The sequence below is a fragment of the Taudactylus pleione genome, unplaced genomic scaffold (assembly GCF_031769625.1).
Source record: "Taudactylus pleione unplaced genomic scaffold, aTauple2 ptg000609l, whole genome shotgun sequence".
In the NCBI taxonomy this organism is placed as follows: Eukaryota; Metazoa; Chordata; class Amphibia; order Anura; family Myobatrachidae; genus Taudactylus; species Taudactylus pleione.
This window is the reverse complement of record NW_028285011.1, coordinates 13,817,787-13,836,853: the sequence shown is the minus strand read 5'-3', so window position 1 is coordinate 13,836,853 and position 19,067 is coordinate 13,817,787. Positions and strand designations below refer to the sequence as shown.

At 43.0% G+C, this 19,067-nt stretch overlaps 1 protein-coding gene across 3 annotated transcripts in view; it reads right to left on the bottom strand.

Moving 5' to 3' along the window:
* TBC1D8 (TBC1 domain family member 8) overlaps window positions 1–19,067 on the bottom strand; it is a 105,873-nt gene that overhangs the window by 51,408 nt on the left and 35,398 nt on the right. For all 3 annotated transcript variants that reach the window (XM_088454183.1, XM_088454186.1, XM_088454184.1), the window contains 2 exons: window positions 10,167–10,277; window positions 842–960 (listed from right to left, as the gene is read on the bottom strand). In XM_088454183.1, the coding sequence (XP_088310309.1) occupies window positions 842–960; window positions 10,167–10,277 (230 nt within the window). The remainder of the gene's footprint in view (window positions 1–841; window positions 961–10,166; window positions 10,278–19,067) is intronic.

The window sequence follows — 19,067 nt, the reverse complement described above, 5'->3', positions numbered from 1 at the left end:
TAAATCAGGGGCCAAAATCTGGATTGTTAAGCGCACCAAGCGTGCACATAAAACAATGGTTTCTGAACAGTTATTGTCAATAACAAAACATCAATCCAATCAATTAACAAGCTGCAAGTGAGACATTTTAAGATTACACAAGGAAGTGTAAAGAACAGTTTAGCTCCTTATTTCCCCCTTTAACGGTTGCTGATTTCAACAAATTGCACACATATTACTTGAATGAACAACATCATCACTACCGTATGTGAGAAATTAGATGAAACAAAAACAATTTATATGTAAGTGGGCAGCTTTAAGCAACAAAATGAAATACATTCATCTGTAATATATACAGATGTGTCCTTCATACGGCGTGAGATGCCCAGCACGGATGAGACGCTACGAGAGCTTTAGTATTCCATCTTTTTCTTTAAATTCTGCACCTTATTCACTTTGCAGAAGCAGGGAAAAGCCACACAAAGTGTGCTAGAGAAGCTGGGCTACAACTGTAACCACATAGGAATTAGTTTTTAACAATATAAAAGTTTCAGATGAAGCGGAACGGAACTTGGCGTGTGAAAAAGTCACGACTGCTGCATCATAGCACTTCGTATACAGATTCACACTCAGTAGCACACAGATGTACGAGTACAAGTGTCGCATATCACATTGATCAATGTAATCTAGTAAAGAAGCTTTGTCGAATCTAGTTCTAGTAACGCGAATAAGACACACATTTTGAGAAAAAACGCAACACAGTCGCCGGGACCTGTCGATCCTGAAGCCACAGTGTATGAGGACACATCTCTACATAAATATGCAAGACTACAAATATTACATTACAATCATTAGACTTTACCTTTATTTTTCCTTTGACAAAGCTCGCTATGTCGTCTTTATTGTCAAACACTGACAAAGTGTGAAGCAGGTTCTGTTCCAGCCAATCCCAGTGCTGAGTGATCTCTTCCATAGTGGCTCCTGATAAAGTAAAACACAGGCTGGATTAAAATTTCTCTACACAAGACCTATATAACAATGGTTACTTTTAAAAAGTTTAAAGCTAAATCAAGTAGGTTAAATGTCCGTGTTACTCAACAGACTCCTTCGCTATACAAAAAAGCAAATATCACCTGCTGGGCTCACCAAGACCATTCCATAAAAACCTGCCACAACAATATTGAAGTCTATTGTACACTTTTGGATCTCTCTGGTTACCTAAACTGCTAATTGTAGTTTAATGGTGCATACACACGGTACGATCAGTCAGCGATAACGATATTGCTGACTGATCGACCTGTACCTTCCCGGAGTGCTGGATGATCGATATCACCACCAACCAACGACGGGCAACGATCGCGGGTCCCTAAAGTAACCTGAACGATATCGACCTGGTTGGCCTGCATGCATGGTCGATGGACGATATCTTTATCGTCCATACGTGCCCGCGCATCGCAGGTAGTTGGTGGGATGGAGCCACCGAAAAATAGTTATCGCTCATATCATGCATTTTTATCGTACCGTGTGTACGCAACTTTAGCTTCTAAATATTGAAGCATGAAAGACTCGTGAATTATAGAATACTATGTTTCAACCCTTCCCATTGGCAAATGTCAGATGTGACAACTTGGTCAAATGTATCCCAGCATGGACAATAAGGTGTAAGGATATATTTAACCATATTATGAAATGTTAGAGAGGTGAGGGCTTAAGTCTTGTTGGTGGCTACTTATCTTATGAAGTACGGTAGCGTTAGAGGAAACTTGCAAACACCTTACATTTACCGTATATACTCGAGTATAAGCCGAGTTTTTCAGCACATTTCTTGTGCTGAAAAAGCCCCCCTCGGCTTATACTCAAGTCATGCCCGCATGGTACGCAGCTGAGTAGCGTACCATGCAGGCCGCGGTGCAGACTGTGTCTCTGTGACACAGCTGCACCGCGTGTGTAGCGCTGACTGGACGGAGTTCGGTCAGCACTACACAGTGCCAAACACACAGCCGCCGGTGCCGGCAGCTGTGTGTTTGTTGTAATCAGCAAACGATGAGAGTCTGTCAGACTTTCATCGGCTGCTGCTCCCACTGCGGGAGCCATCTTCCGGCTCCCGCAGTTGGTAATGGGAGAGACGTCGTCATGACGACGTCTCTCCCATAATGCAAAGCGGCCGGAGGAGCCAGTAGCAGCGATGGGACCAGGAGCGGGGTTTCAGGTAAGTGTTTTTTTTATTTTATTACATCTCTCTCTACTGGGGGGGCTACTACTGGGGGCAGTACCAGCAGGGGGGATTACTACTGGGGGCACTACCAGGGGGGAATTAATACTGGGGGCACTACCAGGGGGGGAATATTACTACTGGGGGCACTACCAGGGGGGGAATATTACTACTGGGGGCACTACCAGGGGGGGAATATTACTACTGGAGGCAGTACCAGGGGGGATTACTACTGGGGCAGTACCAGGGGGGGATTAATACTGGGGGCACTACCAGGTGGGGATATTGCTACTGGGGGCACTACCAGGGGGGTATTACTACTGGGGGCACTACCAGGGGGGTATTACTACTGGGGGCACTACCAGGGGGGTATTACTACTGGGGGCACTACCAGAGGGGGAATATTACTACTGGGGGCAGTACCAGGGGGGGATTACTACCAGTAGCTGCTACATTTCCCACCCTAGGCTTATACTCGAGTCAATAAGTTTTCCCAGTTTTTTGTGGTACCTCGGCTTATATTCGGGTCGACTTATACTCGAGTATATATGGTATGTTGTTGTTGACAAAAATAATACAGTTCAAAAACTTGCATTAAATATTTGGCAAATAATGCATTGGTTAACATTTTTGACATGTGCTGCTTTTTTTTTTTTTTATTACCAAGCTACTTTAAGATTTATATCTTTATATTTCTGAGGATATGTAAAAGGTATGTACGTCCTTTCCATTTTATTCCCAGAAATATAGCCAGCTGGCTAAGCATTTACCAAAACAGGAAAATCTCTGAAAGACCACAAACAATCTCATCAATTTGAAATTAAAAAGGAAACAAAGAGCTAAAGTGTTAACATAAAGGGGATTATTTTTTTTCATAGGGGCTTTATTTCCAAATTATTGGTTTAGAAAGGTTAAAAACAATATGAAAGTTAGTTAAATCGACACAGAGAATTACAGTACAATTCACGTTATGTAAGGTAATGTCATACTTAAGTGTCATGGTAACTATTAGAAGATGTCACAAAAACACACATTTGTCTTCACCAAGCAATAACTTTTGGGCAAAGTTTTTCAGAAATGCCATTAGGACTACACTTTTGGCTTTTCCTTTTCCCCTCAATCCTATAGGATCAAGAGGTCAGAGCACATAAATGACAATACAAGAAGGAAATGTTACAAGAGTATGTACGGGGTAATGCCTCACAAGCTGTATGTCCATGCCTAGCCTCAGATCACAGCTGGTAAACCAGTCCAAGCACTTGGTGTACAGACAGGTCTGCAGTCTTTCAACAGAGACCAGCTACTGCCACAAGGGCAGGTTGCAGAAGTGAATGTATTGCCAAGCAGAGAACAGATTAACTTGTTTAAAATATAGCTATGCAGAGGTAGAGACAATTCTGAGCTAGTTAAACTTTAAATGTCAAACCACTTTATGCTATTGTGGGTTTACACAACATGCACAGAAGGGTTACATACAGCTTGATGACAAGCAGTATGTGGACCTTGAATGGCAGATGAGGGGATGTTGGCAAGTGTAAAATGCTACTTTTATATGTGCCGGCAGTAAAACTGTAAACATGATGGTAAAGTGTGGAATAGACAGAGCAAATGCTGCTACACCCATTTCCTGTATCTGCGCAGTGAAAAGATCCGCCGTAGGTAGAGAACACACCATCATTGATGCAACATCGGACGCACATTGACCCTTGAGTAAGTCCTGGGTTGCACAGATTCAGGCACATCTCTCTCTCTTAATATGGCATCTGAGACTGGTTCTGCGATTGGGAATGCAGCCGTGATCGCAGACACCCCATGGAAACTCCCATAACACGTCCATGGACCAGCCAGCCTCTTTTTGCGTTCACTTTCGGCCACCTCCCCAACTACACACAGGAACGCCCAAAGATTGCAGTGGTCTTCTCAAATCGTTGTGATTTCGGATACTTTGTGAATGCTGTCTAAAACTTCAACTCGAGCGAGTGGCGTAAGACTTACCTCTGCGTTTTATGCATGCACAGTTGCAATACTACTTCACTCAACTGCAAAAAAATTGCCATAGCATACAACTCTGAATCAGCCCCCCAGTCTTTATACTGGCTGTTTTACACAGGAAATAGGAAATGTAAAATCCTGAGATAAACAAACAGAAGTCTGCCATGTGTTACTAGTCTAAAGAGAATGGTGTCCAACAATAGGGACAGTACATAACAAAATCTAGGACTTGCCACATTATCTCTCAGTCCGTAAAAAAGTTAGTAAACATACCAGTATTTTATCCCCATTATTTGCCTCTAGCTTTGTGCCTTTTGCTTTTTTTCCCTCTGCCTTCGCTCACCTTCCAATCACCGTCTCCAATCCGTCTCTCTCAACTCCTGTCGCTCCTTTCCCCGCTCCAGCCGGACTCTCTGTCTTTCATCTTTGTCCCCCCTCCCAGTCTCTTTTTAATTTCTCTGTTTCCACCTCTCACGCATCTGTTACCCACCCTTCTCTCTCATTTCTGTGTCCCGTCCCCTCATTTCACTCCCTCTGGGATCTGCCCCTCTTCTCCTGTTGGAAAGTGGGGTTTTGCAGAGTCATGGCACAGGTGGAGGTTTGACACTGGTAAAGAATCATCTAATAAGCTCCTGTCATTTTTCAAATACAGCCTGTAAAATAACTGTCAGAAGCTGATTGGTTGGTACTTTCTCTCTCCCTCAGCTTTGAGAAATCTGCCCCCTGGATGAGAAGAGAGACTATAGGCCCCCATACACCTACCGACTGGTCGCACGATCCTGCGATCGGAAATGCCGACCGGCTGCCATCGATGTTCCATGACACGTATGAGGATGTTAAACTTCACTGGTTTGCAAATCACAATCATATTTTGATCGTGATCGGTAAAAACATGTTGGATTTCACCAATCCTGCAATGCGGGTTGCAGGATCGCAGAAATGTGGCGATACGTCGGTAGTGTATGGGCCCCTGTAGTCTGAAAGTCTGCCAACAAGTTAGAGCCTTCAGGGGAGGAGAGGTAGGGGCGGGGGCCTACCACCAGCATCTGTGCTAGACTGACTTCATAGGAGATTATAGAATAATTACTATGGAATCTTTCAAAGTATTCTTTAGAAAGAACCAAACTCACACTTTAAAGCAAAACATGAATACAAAAGCTCTTATTAGTGGCCAAAAAACGATGAAGTCTTAGTACAAAAAAACCTCAAATAGCAAAGCAAAGCATGCTGCATGAGACATTCAGCTATTCTGTACAAATCTGAACATGATAATATTTATTTTGCACATATTCTATTGGACTATATACAATCAAGTTAACTGCCTACCTTCAATCGTACAGCTGGCAGATATCTCTCAAATGTATGTTTGCTTATCACTTTGCCATGCCCCACAAATATGCAGTGTGTCGCTATATCATTCTATTGAGATATCTATGGCTAATAACCTAAAATCAGAAAATTCAGGGTTCGCACATCCTGTATTATCATGTAATGACAGGATTGGGTTAGTGAAAATTGATATAGTGCCAACAATATAAAGTATTATCACAAGGAGTGTGGGAGAGTAGACTGGTGCTCCCCAAAGTCAAAGAAATATGCAATGTAGAGGAGGAGAAAAAGAAGAGTCTTTGTTGGGGGCACTCTTATTTTAATATTACATTAAAAATTAACCTTTATTAGTATCTACAATAAAAATGAGAGTACAAACGCATTACAAAACATGTAACACAACACTTAGGAGGAATAAGTACAGTTTAATAGGAAACTACTATGAAAGAACTGCTCATGGGGTGGAAATCAATTGTATCAAACCCCCTTCGCGTCCGACGGAGCTATTCAATTGTTGCTCCTGTTGGGCGCGATCAGCTGCCGGTGCCAGCATTTCAACTTGCACCCACGGGGGGTGCGAGCTAAAATGCACGAAAGTGACCCGTTTGGGGCCCCAAATGGCACTTTTCGCAATCTCGCCCAGCACTTTGGTCGGGTGTAGCAGTTTTACACAGCTAAACCCGACCTCTTTGGGCGCAAACGACACGAAGATCGGCATCAATTGAATAGCTCCCCGCGATCTCCCGTCACTTTAGACGCGAGATCGGGCGCGCTAAAAAAATTTAATACTGCCCATGGAGTTTAAATAAGTCAGATTCTACCAATATCTTGATTAATAGTTTTTATTTTGTATAGTAGTTAGAATAATTGAGATAATTGAGTCATGGAGAATTTTCTTACTGTATACAGTATGCAAGCAGCCCTGAAAAAACACAGTATGACAAAAATAGTCATTTAAAATCGAGTCAGTGTGTTCAGCATATATGGTAAACTGTTGGTAATTCAACAGTTTCACAAATCACTTCAAGGGCAATTGCAGAAATAGTTGAAAAGGTAACAAAGTGAAAACGAGGCCCAGATATTGTCCCTTCCGTTTCTGCTGTCTCTGCGTCTTGTATTTAACAGAGGACGAAGGATGAGAGAATGGGATGGACAGCTGGTGGGAAAGGAGAGAAAGAGGCACTTCTGCTGTCAGCGTGCAAAGACCGCGTCCATTCTGATAACCTAGGATATTGCAGGGGAGGCTTGTTCACATCCGTTAACGGTCAAACGTCTGTACTATTTGACCTCAGGTAACCTCCAGCACACTCATCGGCCAGCCGACCATGCCTGTCCTGCAATGTCCTAGGATTTCAGGATAGACACGGATGCAGATGGGTGGAAAACAGTGGTATCTGGGGTGGTGGGGGGGGGGAGACAACAGCGCTGATGGGGGGGTTGGGGGGGAAGAGGCAGAGTGGCAAAGTTTTGGGGGGGTTTGAGACAGCGACGTCGATGGGGGGTACAGAGTGGCCTCGATGCGGATAGACAGAGCAGCGCAGATGGTAAAGACAGATTTGTACGGATGAGGGAATACCGACTAGTGCAAATGGGAGAACACACAACAGTAGGGATTGGTGAAGACAGATTTGTGCAGATGGGGGGTGGGCAGAGTGGCACAGTTTGGGGAGACAGAGTGGTGCAGATGGAGGAAGAAGCGTGGCACAGATGAGGGGAAGACAGAGCGGCGTGGCTGGGGGAAAAGCAGTGTTGGAGATGGAAGGAAACAGAGTGGCACAGATGCGGGAAGACAGGGCGGCGACGATGGGGAAAGACAGATTGGTGCGGATGAGGGATAAAGAATTAGTACATTGAGACACCACACAGCAGTAGGGACTGGGGAAGATGGATCAGCATGGAGGCACAGATAGTGTACATGCATAGACAGAGTATGATAGTTTTAGAAATTAGGGAGCTGAATGTGTATTCTGAATTAAATGGATATATGGAGTGAGAATGATATTGGAACCCAGTGAGATTTTGGTGGTGAACGAATAAGAAGATTGTAGGCACTGAGTGGGACGTGTGTGCCACATAACTGCTCAGACCTCAGTTGCATGTGTGTATTCCAATAAGCACACATTTCTGTGTATTAGCAGCTCCACCATTTCATGAATGACAGCAATCTCACTCTGTCAGAGTGCTGAATCTGCAGTTAACCACAGGGTGTGATGGCATACCACATCTGTATTGTGCAAGGAACACATCCATTAAGGAGTCAGCCTTAATAATCAGAATTTCATTGCTTTTTTGAATTTGAGTGGCAGAAATTCAGTAGGTTTTGTGAAAATTCAGATCATGTCTAAGACATGTGAAACCGTAAGGTTTTTTTGTCTATGGAATATTTCCTACTGTTTGTGTATGCCTCATTTATACATTACTCATAAAATCAGGTATTTGGCGCATCACTATGTTCCTACCTCAGGCAGTACCTTATTGGAACATCCTATTACCTCTGTGGAATCACATTGAACGGTATTCTATATTAATAAATTTATTTTTAGAAAAATCACACAGACAATACGAAAAGACATATCAATTAAATGACTATTACTTTTTGTCATACTGTGTTTTTTCGCAGGCTGCTTGCATACTGTATACCAGGGGTGGCCTACCAGTCAGAGGCAAAGAGCAATAAAATAGCTGTGGTCAAGTTGAAAAGCCGATTGCAGTGCAAAAATGGGGCGTGGCCTAGCTGTCACAAGGCCACGCCCCATTTGTGTGCGCACGGCTTTCGTATGACATTCGCAGGAGCCTGACCTTGTGTCACACCCCCGTTTTTAGTCACGCTGGCGGCGAGCCCAGTACATTGAAAATACACAATTTACATAAAGTTTCCAATATAATTTTTTCACTGTTGAAGTGAAAGAAAAAGCCAGAGCAATATAGAAAACATTGAAATAGCCACGTTCACATAAAATACACAGAAACAAGCCAGATCCACATAATATACATTTAAAATACACATCCAAATAAAATACATATTGAAATCCAGAACCATATAAAATACATTGAGAAAGCCAGTGCCCATGATGCTGTGCCCCATATGCAGTGCCCCCCTGTAGTTGTGTCCATTAAGCAATGCCCCCAGTAGTTGTGGTCCTTATGCAATGTCCCCTGTAGCTGGGCCAATTATGCAATGCCCCCAGTAGTTTTCCCATTTCTGCAATGCCCCCAGTAGTTGTGGTCCTTCTGCAATGCCCCCAGTAGTTGTGGTCCTTATGCAATGCCCCCTGTAGCTGTGCCTATTATGCAATTCCCACAGTAGTTGTGCCCCTTCTGGAATGTCCCCTGTAGTTGTGGCCCTTATGCAATACCCCCTGTAGCTGTGCCCATTAAGCAATGCCCCCAGTAGTTGTGTCGCTTCTGCAATGCTCCCTGTAGTCGTGCCCCCTAAGGTAGTGCCCCCAGTACTAGCTCCTCCTCCCCGCCCACACCCCTATTAAGAAACTTACCTGTCTCCATGCAGGCACCGCTCCACGCCGTCAGGGCTCCCGAGTCCCACCATCACTGCGGCTTTCGCTGCCTGCTGGATCTAAGTGGATCTAGCAGGTGCACGGGCTCCTCACACCCGCACACTGCATTACTGGGAACAATAACCTCTGAAGCGATCAGAGGCTTCTTTAGTATCTGATCACTTCGGAGACCAGCATTCTCAGTACTAGTGGGGGTCTGCTGAGCCGGGAGCCGCATCGGAAACTCAAGAGAGCCGAATGCGGCTCACTCAAGAGCCACGGGTTGGCCACTGCTGCTGTATACAGTAAGAAAATTTGCCATGACTCAATGATATCAATTATTATAACTACTATACAAATGACAAACTATTAATGAAGATACTGGTAGATACCTAATCTAGGACTTATTGTTCTTTTATAGTAGTTTCCTATTAAACTGTACTTATCAGTACACCTAAGTGTTTTTTGTTGTATGTTGTAATGCATTTGTACTATTACTTTTATTGTAGATACTAATAAAGGTTAATTTTTAATGTAATATTAAAATAAGAGTGCCCCCAACAAAGAGTCTTCTTTCTCTCCTCCTCTAAATTGCTAATAACAACCTCTAAGAGATGTCCCTATTAGGCTCACCTCCTTTTTTCCCCCATTCTATACAGCATTTCATGCTGTAAAAAACAATGAAATAATTATAGCATATTTCCCTTTTGTGAGCACTGTAATATACCATAACCAGTTACTCAAAGTCCCAGTAATATGGGATTTGCCCATGCCCTTTCATATTCTGACTGCATTCTAACAAATACATTATCATAGTTGTTAACAAATAACATGTGAATCCCAATCTGTTCTTTTTTCCTTCTCCTACTATTATTTAATAGCCCAACAACATATTCTATTAAATGACAGGTATAGGGTTTCACCAGTACCATAGCCCTCCCCAATATTATCCTTTCACAGCAATAAACTTTGGTGTAAAAACAACACAAGTTCTTAGTGGCCTAGGTTAGTGAATGGTGTAATTAGCTGTGAATCACTGCATATATCACTGTTATTTAATGGGTTACCTTAACATCCATGGTCATGCAGGCAAATGGCATGCTGTGGATGCTGGTACTAAAACTCACCAATTGCTAGGGCCCAGTACACTTCTGACTCACCACAAGCAATGCTTGAGTAAACTTGAGATCCAGGGACCTGTAGCAGTATCCGAAATGGAGCAACTCTGGCACTGGAATCCAGTACAGCATCAAGGGCACCCACCAGACGACCTGCATAAAGAACAATCAAAAGGTACAGTTATCAGGAGTCACCTCCAGAGTTCTGTGATAATATCTTCCAATTGACTGATATGCAACAAGGCAATCTTTTAGCTGTATAATTCCCTATAGCAATATTAAAGAGCTACAGTACACACCGAAATTAGCTTTTCTTTAGATTATTAGTGGTAAAAACACCGGTCAGCTTTCACAAATACACAGTGATCCAACAACCAAGTTCCTGTTGTTGGTCGTAAGTGGGATCATTATGCATTATCACTGAGGATAGGACAAAACTAATAAAACTCTGGTACAACAGAGGGAGATGGCAAGCCGCTATCCAGACAGCTGCAGTGTCATTATAAAACCTGCTACAGAATCATAATGTCAATCAGAACTAGCCTGTTCAAGAAAGCTTTTCCCAATACTCCTGGGGCACTGGATGAGTGGAAAAAAAATTATTAATTGATAGATCAGAATTTTTATTTTTGCTGGTGCACTACAGGTCCTGGAAAGCCATACTGTTTGAGTATGCTTGGGCTTGTAAAACTGCATTACAAGTTCCAGCATAACCATAGCTAGCAGGACATGTCGAGAATTGCAGATCTACAAGGACCAGTATGTCTGCTGGCACCAGTAGAGCATCAGTAAAATAAAACACACAATGTTAACAATACTTTATTAAAAGTAAAAACTCTCCCACACACCCTTTTGTTTACCACTTTATTGCTCAGCTAAATGTAGGGATGGATTCTCCTCTTATTTCTAGCTTAGAAAACCATCAGGAAAAAACACAACACACAATGTTGAGCAATAATAACTAGGGATGTGCGCCGACCCCCTTGTTATGGTTTTGGTTCTGGATTGGTTTTGCCAAAACCTCACCTCCCTGTTTTGTTTTTGGGTTTTGGTTTTGGATCTGGATTTTTTCTTAAAAAAAAAAAAAAAACAGCTAAAATCACATATAATGGGCTTTTTTAGTGTTCCTACAGTATTAATAACCTCAATAACATTTATTTACACTCAATTTTGACCACCTCACAGCTCACAATATTGATTTTTTTTCATCTAGTTAAAGGGCCAAACGGTTGCATCCAGCTTGCTGGCTCAAAACTGATTGATATGATTAATAGAGATGAGGACTGTGCAAAGATGATGGTTGGAATACCCTTTACGATTGAAGAATTGATAGTTGGTGCAGCCCCTGGCTGTAAAATTAATAAATTAATTAAAAAACAATTCATTGGTGCAGCCCCTGGCTGAATAATTAATAAAAAGAAATTCATTGGTGCAGACCCTGGCTGTAAAATTAATAAATGAATTAAAAGACAAATCATTGGCTCCTAAACCAACCATAACATTAATTTAAAATGTCAGGCAGCAATGCCCCAACCAGCACATAACGGAAAGGAAAAAGGTGCAACCCTTATGTTGTATACGAAACGGGACATTCACAGTTTAACAAACCAATCATTTCAGGGAAAAGGACTGCTAATTGTGGCTGAAATTCTTGGTTTGTTTGGACTCCCACAAAACAAGCTGCCAATGTGCATTTGACATGGAAAGGAAAATGATCCCATACACAAACTGGCTTTACATTACAAGTTGTCGTCGTCCTCGTCATCCCCATCAGTGTGAACATCCTCTTCTTCACACAATATTAATTTGTCCCCGCTGGAATTCACCATAGGAGCCTCTGTAATTTTTTTATGTAATTCTTGTTAGAGGTTTTCCTCGTGAAATTTGTAATTCATTTTAATGAACATCACCTTTTCCACATTTTGAGGAAGTAACCTCCTACGCCGATCACTGACAAGGTTGCCAGCTGCACTAAAAACTCTTTCGGAGTACACACTGGAGGGTGGGCAACTTAAGTAATGCAAAGCTAGTTTGTGTATGAGACTCCAAATTTCCTCCTGTTCCTGCCAGTACTGAAAGGGATTGTCTGACATGCCTATTAGGATGTTATCTCTAAAATAGTCCTCCACCGTTCTGTGAATGGAGACCGTATGACACAGTCACGGTAGTAGACATGTCACTAGTAGGCAGTTCCCGCAGGACCGACCAGATGTAATTTTTTGGTGAACGATCTGCATGAGCAGCAGGCATTCTGTAAGGAAAATGTAGTTTTTTCCTGGCAGCTGCAGAAACTGAGGGAGGAGATTATGGAGTTTCACATGCGGCTACAGCTGACAATTTTTTTACCAACAGCTCTTTGCATAGTTTTAGATTTCGGTCTGTTGGAAAAAAACTCACAAGGTAGGACTTAAACCTAGGATCCAGAATGGTCGCCTAAATATATTTTTCAGATTTCAATAGGATTGACGACTCTTGGATCCTGGTGAGGTGAATCAAGGGCTTGATCCACCAGTTCGACATACCTTGCGCAATCGTTCCTCCTTTAGTTTCTCAAACTGTTTTTGCAAAAGTCTGATTAGGGGGATGACCGGAGTCAAGCTGGCAGTGTCTGAACTAACTTCATGTGTGGCAAGTTCAAAGGGTTTGAGAACCTTGCACAACACGGAAATAAAGGATCCTTAGGAAAGGTGGCTTTCCCTGGTTTACGGCACTCATCATTTGGACACCCACAAGGATCCTTATTGGAATACCGAATTGGATTTGGGACATATTTGCTGGTTCCAGCGTTGACTGTTCAGAGGTACATCCTTGCATTGGAAGTTCGCCGGTTGTGATGCCATCGCTAATTTTGGGAACCTCACTCACCTTGACCTAAGCTGGTAAAACCATTTCCCCACTACTGGATTTACAAATATACTCCAGTTGTTCCTGAATGACATTTCCATCAGTGTCCACTTTCCATATTATTGCTGCAGCAAACAATGCCTACAGGGTTAATATATCATGCATGATATTTAATATCTTTCAGGTTATTCATGACCTTTTAAATTATATTTATTTTATTCATGTTACCATTGTTTATTCATTGCAATAAAATGTTTTAGTATTAATAAATTGTTACATATACTAGTGCTGCATATCTTTTCTTTTTTATTGTTATTCAGGAGGCTGACTACCTCCCTTTTTGCAGCAGCTACGAAAACTACTCATCACAGCGCCCTTTACACTATATTCTTTATAGTTATTTCTCATTGGAATCTAGAAGGGATCTGGCAGCGAGGACACAGGACCTCAATTAACTATTGAAAACCCACTGCAGTAATTTACGGATAATGGACGCACATCTAATACCAGCATAGCTGTTATGGCGTCAGTAATCCGCTGTGCAACTGGGTGATTGCTGTCATACTTGTTTGCCCTTGCAAACGATTGTTTGACAGTTAATAGTTTTTTGGAGGATAAACTACAAGTAGTCTTCCTCCTGGTCCCCTTCTGGGATGAAGATTCACTCACAGCAACAGCAGCAGCAAAAGGCGTAGTCATCAAGGATCCTTCTGAGGAATCACGGATAGGAGGAGTCAATCATGCTTCGAATAACAACAATGGATGCAGCAGGACTACTCCTGATGATGAATGAGGATGTTGATGTTGCAGGTGTTGGTGGTGGAGATAGAAGGCGCTTGGATCCCACAGAGAGGGAGCAGATAGGTGACACTGGACTTGTTACGTTTTGAGTTTTGGAACTTGGCGACATACACTTTGATATTTGATGAATGCGCTCCATGTGACGTAACAAGGAGGAGGTTCCTAGGTGGTTTAGGTCCCTCCCTCTACTCACTCTTGCTTGGCAATGGTTACATATGGCTTGACAACTGTTGTCCGGATTGTTGTGGAAATAATTCTACATGTGAGAAGTGGATTTTTTTTGTCTTTTGCCCCGGCATGACGACAATGGGCTTTGGCTTTTCAATCCATGGGCAACAGCTGTTGCCTTACTTACACAAAGGACATCCTCGGCATTAACATCTTCATCATCAACATCCTCATCATCCTTAGCGCCTTCAACTACCAAAATATCCTCCTCCTCCATGTGCAATTCCACAGAAGCATCCTCAATGACTACGTCTGCAAGATGTTGACTGCCTTTCCCCACATTTACAGAGGGCACACAAATGTTGGAACTTGGAGGATCCTCCAGTACACTAGTATTTAGGTATGGCTCACACATGGCAACCGCGAACACACTTGCACTCTCCTCTGGGATTTGTGATTTCGATTTCTCAGGGCACACAGTTGGTTTTTTCAAAGCGGTCTTACTCTTCTTAACAACTTTCAATTTTAATGGTACCAACACCACCACTACTACTACTACTACTACTACTACAAGCAGAAGGGCTATCAGAACCAGCAGTCAACATAAATAAAGGCCAAGGCCTTATCCTTTCCTTGCCACTTCATGTAGTGAATGGCATATTGCCAATTTTTTGTTTATCTTAAGGCAACTTGCCTTTAGATTTTTTTTTCTTTACTACAGTAGAAGTAGCTTTACCATATCCATGGCGTGACTTAAGCCCAGGGGCATGGGCCTTCATAGAGGATAAGGAAGTTGACAGCCTTGAATTATCATGATGACTGCTGGCGGCAGCTACAACATTTGATTCTTGGCCTTGCTCTCCTGTCATGTGACAGCCCTCCATATTATCTGCGATCTTGAAGCAGTGTCACAAGCACCAATAGTGTAGCCAAGGTGCGGTTACAAAATTCATACACGTGCAGTTGTGCGCACACAGAAAAAAATATATACAAAAGACACTTTTTTTTTTTCGGGTCCAGAGCACAGATTGATGACGACTGGAGTCGGGCAGCACTAGGTTGCGTTGCTGTATCTTTTGCGGCTAAGCCTAACACGCACACACAAAAAAAAATAAAAAGACAATTTTTATTTTTTTTTCGGGTGAAGATGGACGCAGCAGATAGCACAGCACCAGCCCAGATGGATCAGCAACAGCACCAGCTCAGATGGACACAGCAGACAGCACAGCCGTGACAGCACCAGATGGATCAGCACCAGCCCAGGACACAGCAGACACCACAGCACCAGCACAGGTAAGTAGTACTACCTCTCCCAGTCCTACACTACCCACCCTCCCTGTTCAGTCTCCACAGCCGGAGTGAAATGGCGGCCGCCGCATGGTCCCTTATATACATAGAGACGAGAGCTCGCGAGCCGCGAGATTTCGGCTCTATGGTTTTGCCTCGGTTTGAGATCCGGGGCTTGCTGCGGATCTCAAAATTCGGGTGGGTTCAGATCTCTGAGATCCAAACCCGCTCATCTCTAATAACATGCTCCTAGCAGAGCCATGATGATAACAGACAGGTCCACTGCCTGCCAGCTTCTAATCAAGACAGAGCTTACTCTGATTGGTCAGAGATTGGGGCAAACAGTCAGATAAAATGTCTATCAGACCGACAGACATTTTATCTGACAGCCTGTCATCCAGCAGATATCGTTGCCATACACTGTGAAATATCCCACAGTGTATGGCCCATGATATTTGCTTTCCACAATTAGCACCACAATTCTCAGTACACAATACAGCTGGGAAGGTGAGGGCTGTCATTGAAGTGCTAGATAGCTGTGAGACAGTAGGGAGGAGACCCTACTCTTAGGATCTTACAATCTAGGTGCAATTATCAGCCCGATCTGCCATTAATTGCATAATGTATGCTAGGTTTTTAGTAATGGTAAGTCCCTACGTGGAGTCTCACCACAACAAGTAGCTATAATGTATCTACGCAGTTCATCAATAAAATATATCAATGAAATCAAGTGTCCAATGAGACGGAGGGAGGTGTGCACAGTATAGCTGGAATTAGCATGCACTCTGTACATCTACAAAATGAGAAACTTCAACACAGAGAATGTGCAACAACACACAAGATATTAGCAAACATGTAACAATTTGTGTTTATGTATTTCTTTTAATTACCAGCATGGTGACCTGAGAATGACCTTTGATGTATGCTGTCCAGCTGCAGGGTTAATTATTTGTCTGAGAAGATGCCATTTCAGGGGGAGGCTAGCAGATGTATGTATAGCCCATTAGGACTGCCAGTAAATGATCCAAAAGACAAATAGTAAAATTATGGGGTCTTATACATTTCGGCCTTGCTCTTCTCACCAACATGAGGTTGGCCTGGGGAGAGTCATCCCTCCATACCTGCGTGACAGCATGCTCTGGACAAAGAGCTATAAAACACCTGAATAGCATTTGCACAAGCCAGTGAGCCAGTATAAGGGGAAGGGGGCTGTGTGAGCCCAGACAGACATAAAATACCATGTAGAAGACAAACTTTGGAGCCAATCTGACATTGGGAAATGCTACATCTTCTTAAGACACCCAGCAAAAATTTTTATGCAAGTGTGACTGTTCTGTTCATTGCTTCTTTTTTTTTTTTTATTTGCCTATAAATGTTTGTCAGTATCTTTCTCACATTAAACATTATTTAATAAGATTGGTCTCTGTGATTCTTATTAGAACCATTCTACCTATGGATTTAGCTAATCCATTCTACATATCTACACTACAGGTTTTTTATTTAGGGATATGATAACTAGGAATTAATTGTAGTTGTAAGGAGGACTTGCGACTTCCTATTTGGAGTGAGTAGCTCCTGAAAAAATCTTAGGTGGTGGCAGCCAAATTAATAGTGAGTGGGAGAAATACTAGGGTGTGTAATAATTTCTGTAGACAGACCAAGTGGTTGTTTTTTGATCAACTCTGCCTCAGACCCACGTAAGTGAATTCTGATCTTGACAAAGTTACAGACAATGGTTAGAGATTGGAGTATCTTGAAATTGAGTCCGTGACACTTTGAATAGTATTCCCAGGCCCCAAGAGGCAGATGGACTATAAGGGCACTTATCGTGCCACTATAGCTCTTCATGCTTTGCCACTTTTTGAGGCTAAGCAGGTGTCCCTTCCACCTCCCCCTTTGACCCTATCCCCTCATGTCTCCTCCGCTACCGCTCTCCTTCTGCCTGCTCCCATCTTGCCCACATCCTTAATCTCTCCCTATCATCAGGCACTGTCCCTTCTGCATTCAAAGATGCTTTTGTCTCCCCCATTCTTAAAAAACCTAACCTTGATCCTAACACACTCTCCAACTACAGTCCCATCTCTCTACTCCCTTTTGCCTCCAAGCTACAACTGCCTTATCACCTTTCTTTCCTCCCACTCCCTCATTGACCCTTTTCAGTCTGGCTTCTGTTCTCTCCACTCCACTGAAACTGCCCTCACAAAAGTCAGCAATGACCTCCTTGCTGCTAAATCCAAGGGTCACTACTCTCTATTCATTCTATATATCAATGTGTTTAATTTCAACAGTAAACATGTATGAGGACCTTGGTCCTAATTAGCAGCAACAAGGAACAACAGTAAACATGTATGAGGACCTTGGTCCTAATTAGCAGCAACCAGAGAATATTTATTTATATCATATATTTATCTAATTATTTATTGTTGATGTATGAATTGGTATATATATTTTTTATGGGAACAAATTTATTATATGAATTGCATCTCAATCAATCAAAAAGCGCTCTCTGGTAAGGCTATAGGCCTTATAAGTTTTTGCTCCACATTGTGATTACAAAGGGCACAACACCCTTTTTTTGAGAGCGGCAGTTATATTGTAGCGTATACTGTCACCTACTAGATTAGCGCCCTTAGTTTCTTTTCCTTATTCTCTACTCATTCTCCTTGACCTCTCTGCTGCGTTCGACACTGTGGACCACCCTCTCCTTCTGCAAATCCTTCACTCCCTTGGTCTACGTGACACTGCCCTCTCCTGTCTATCCTCCTACCTCTCTGACCGATCCTTCTCTGTCTTTTCTCATGACTCCTCTTCCCCCACACAGCCTCTTACAGTAGGTGTTCCCCAAGGTTCTGTTCCTGGACCTCTCCTTTTCTCACTCTATACGTCCTCACTAGGTGAACTCATCAGCTCTTTTGATGTCCAATATCATCTCTATGCTGATGATACTCAGATCTACCTTTCTTCCCCTGACCTCTCCCCCTCTCTACTCACTCGTATCTCCAACTGTCTCTCTGCCATCTCTTCCTGGATGTCCCAGCGATTTCTTAAACTTAATATGTCTAAGACTGAGCTGATCATTTTCCCACCCACCAACAAAACCACACTTCTCATCATTTCTTTATCAATTGATGGCACAACTATCTCCTCTAGCTCCAAAGTGCGCTGTCTTGGAGTTATCCTAGACTCCTCCCTCTCCTTCAAACCACATATGCAGAATCTCTCGCAGTCCTGTCGTTTTCATCTTAAAAATATTTCCAAGATTAGACCCTTTCTCACCCAGGATGCCAATAAAAGTCATGCACTCATTGGTCATCTCCAGATTGGACCACTGTAACCTCCTCCTATCTGGCCTCCCCAACTCCCTTCTCTCCCCTCTCCAGTCCATCCTCAATGCTGCTGCTCGGCTCATCTTCCTCTCAAAATGCTCTGCATCTGTCTCCAGTCTCCTATAAGCTCTCCACTGGCTCCCCTTCCCTTTCAGGACCCAATTTAAGGTTCTCACACTCACTTACAAAGCCCTCACCCATTCCTCTCCCACTTACATCTCAGACCTCATCTCCCGCCCTCTTCATTCAACAAATGCACGCTGCCTCTCATGCCAATTGAATATATCCTCCCACTCCCGCCTCCAAGATTTTGCCCGCGCTGCTCCCCACCTTTGGAACTCTCTCCCTCTTCCCATCAGACTCTCCACCTCTTTACAATCCTTCAAACGGGCTCTCAAGATCCACTATTTCATCAAAGCCTTCCAGCTCTCATCTTAACTTGCTGCTACATGCCCCTTCCTCCCTGTCTACCCCATTTGTGTCACATCTGTTTGTATGCCCCTCCCCTTTACAATGT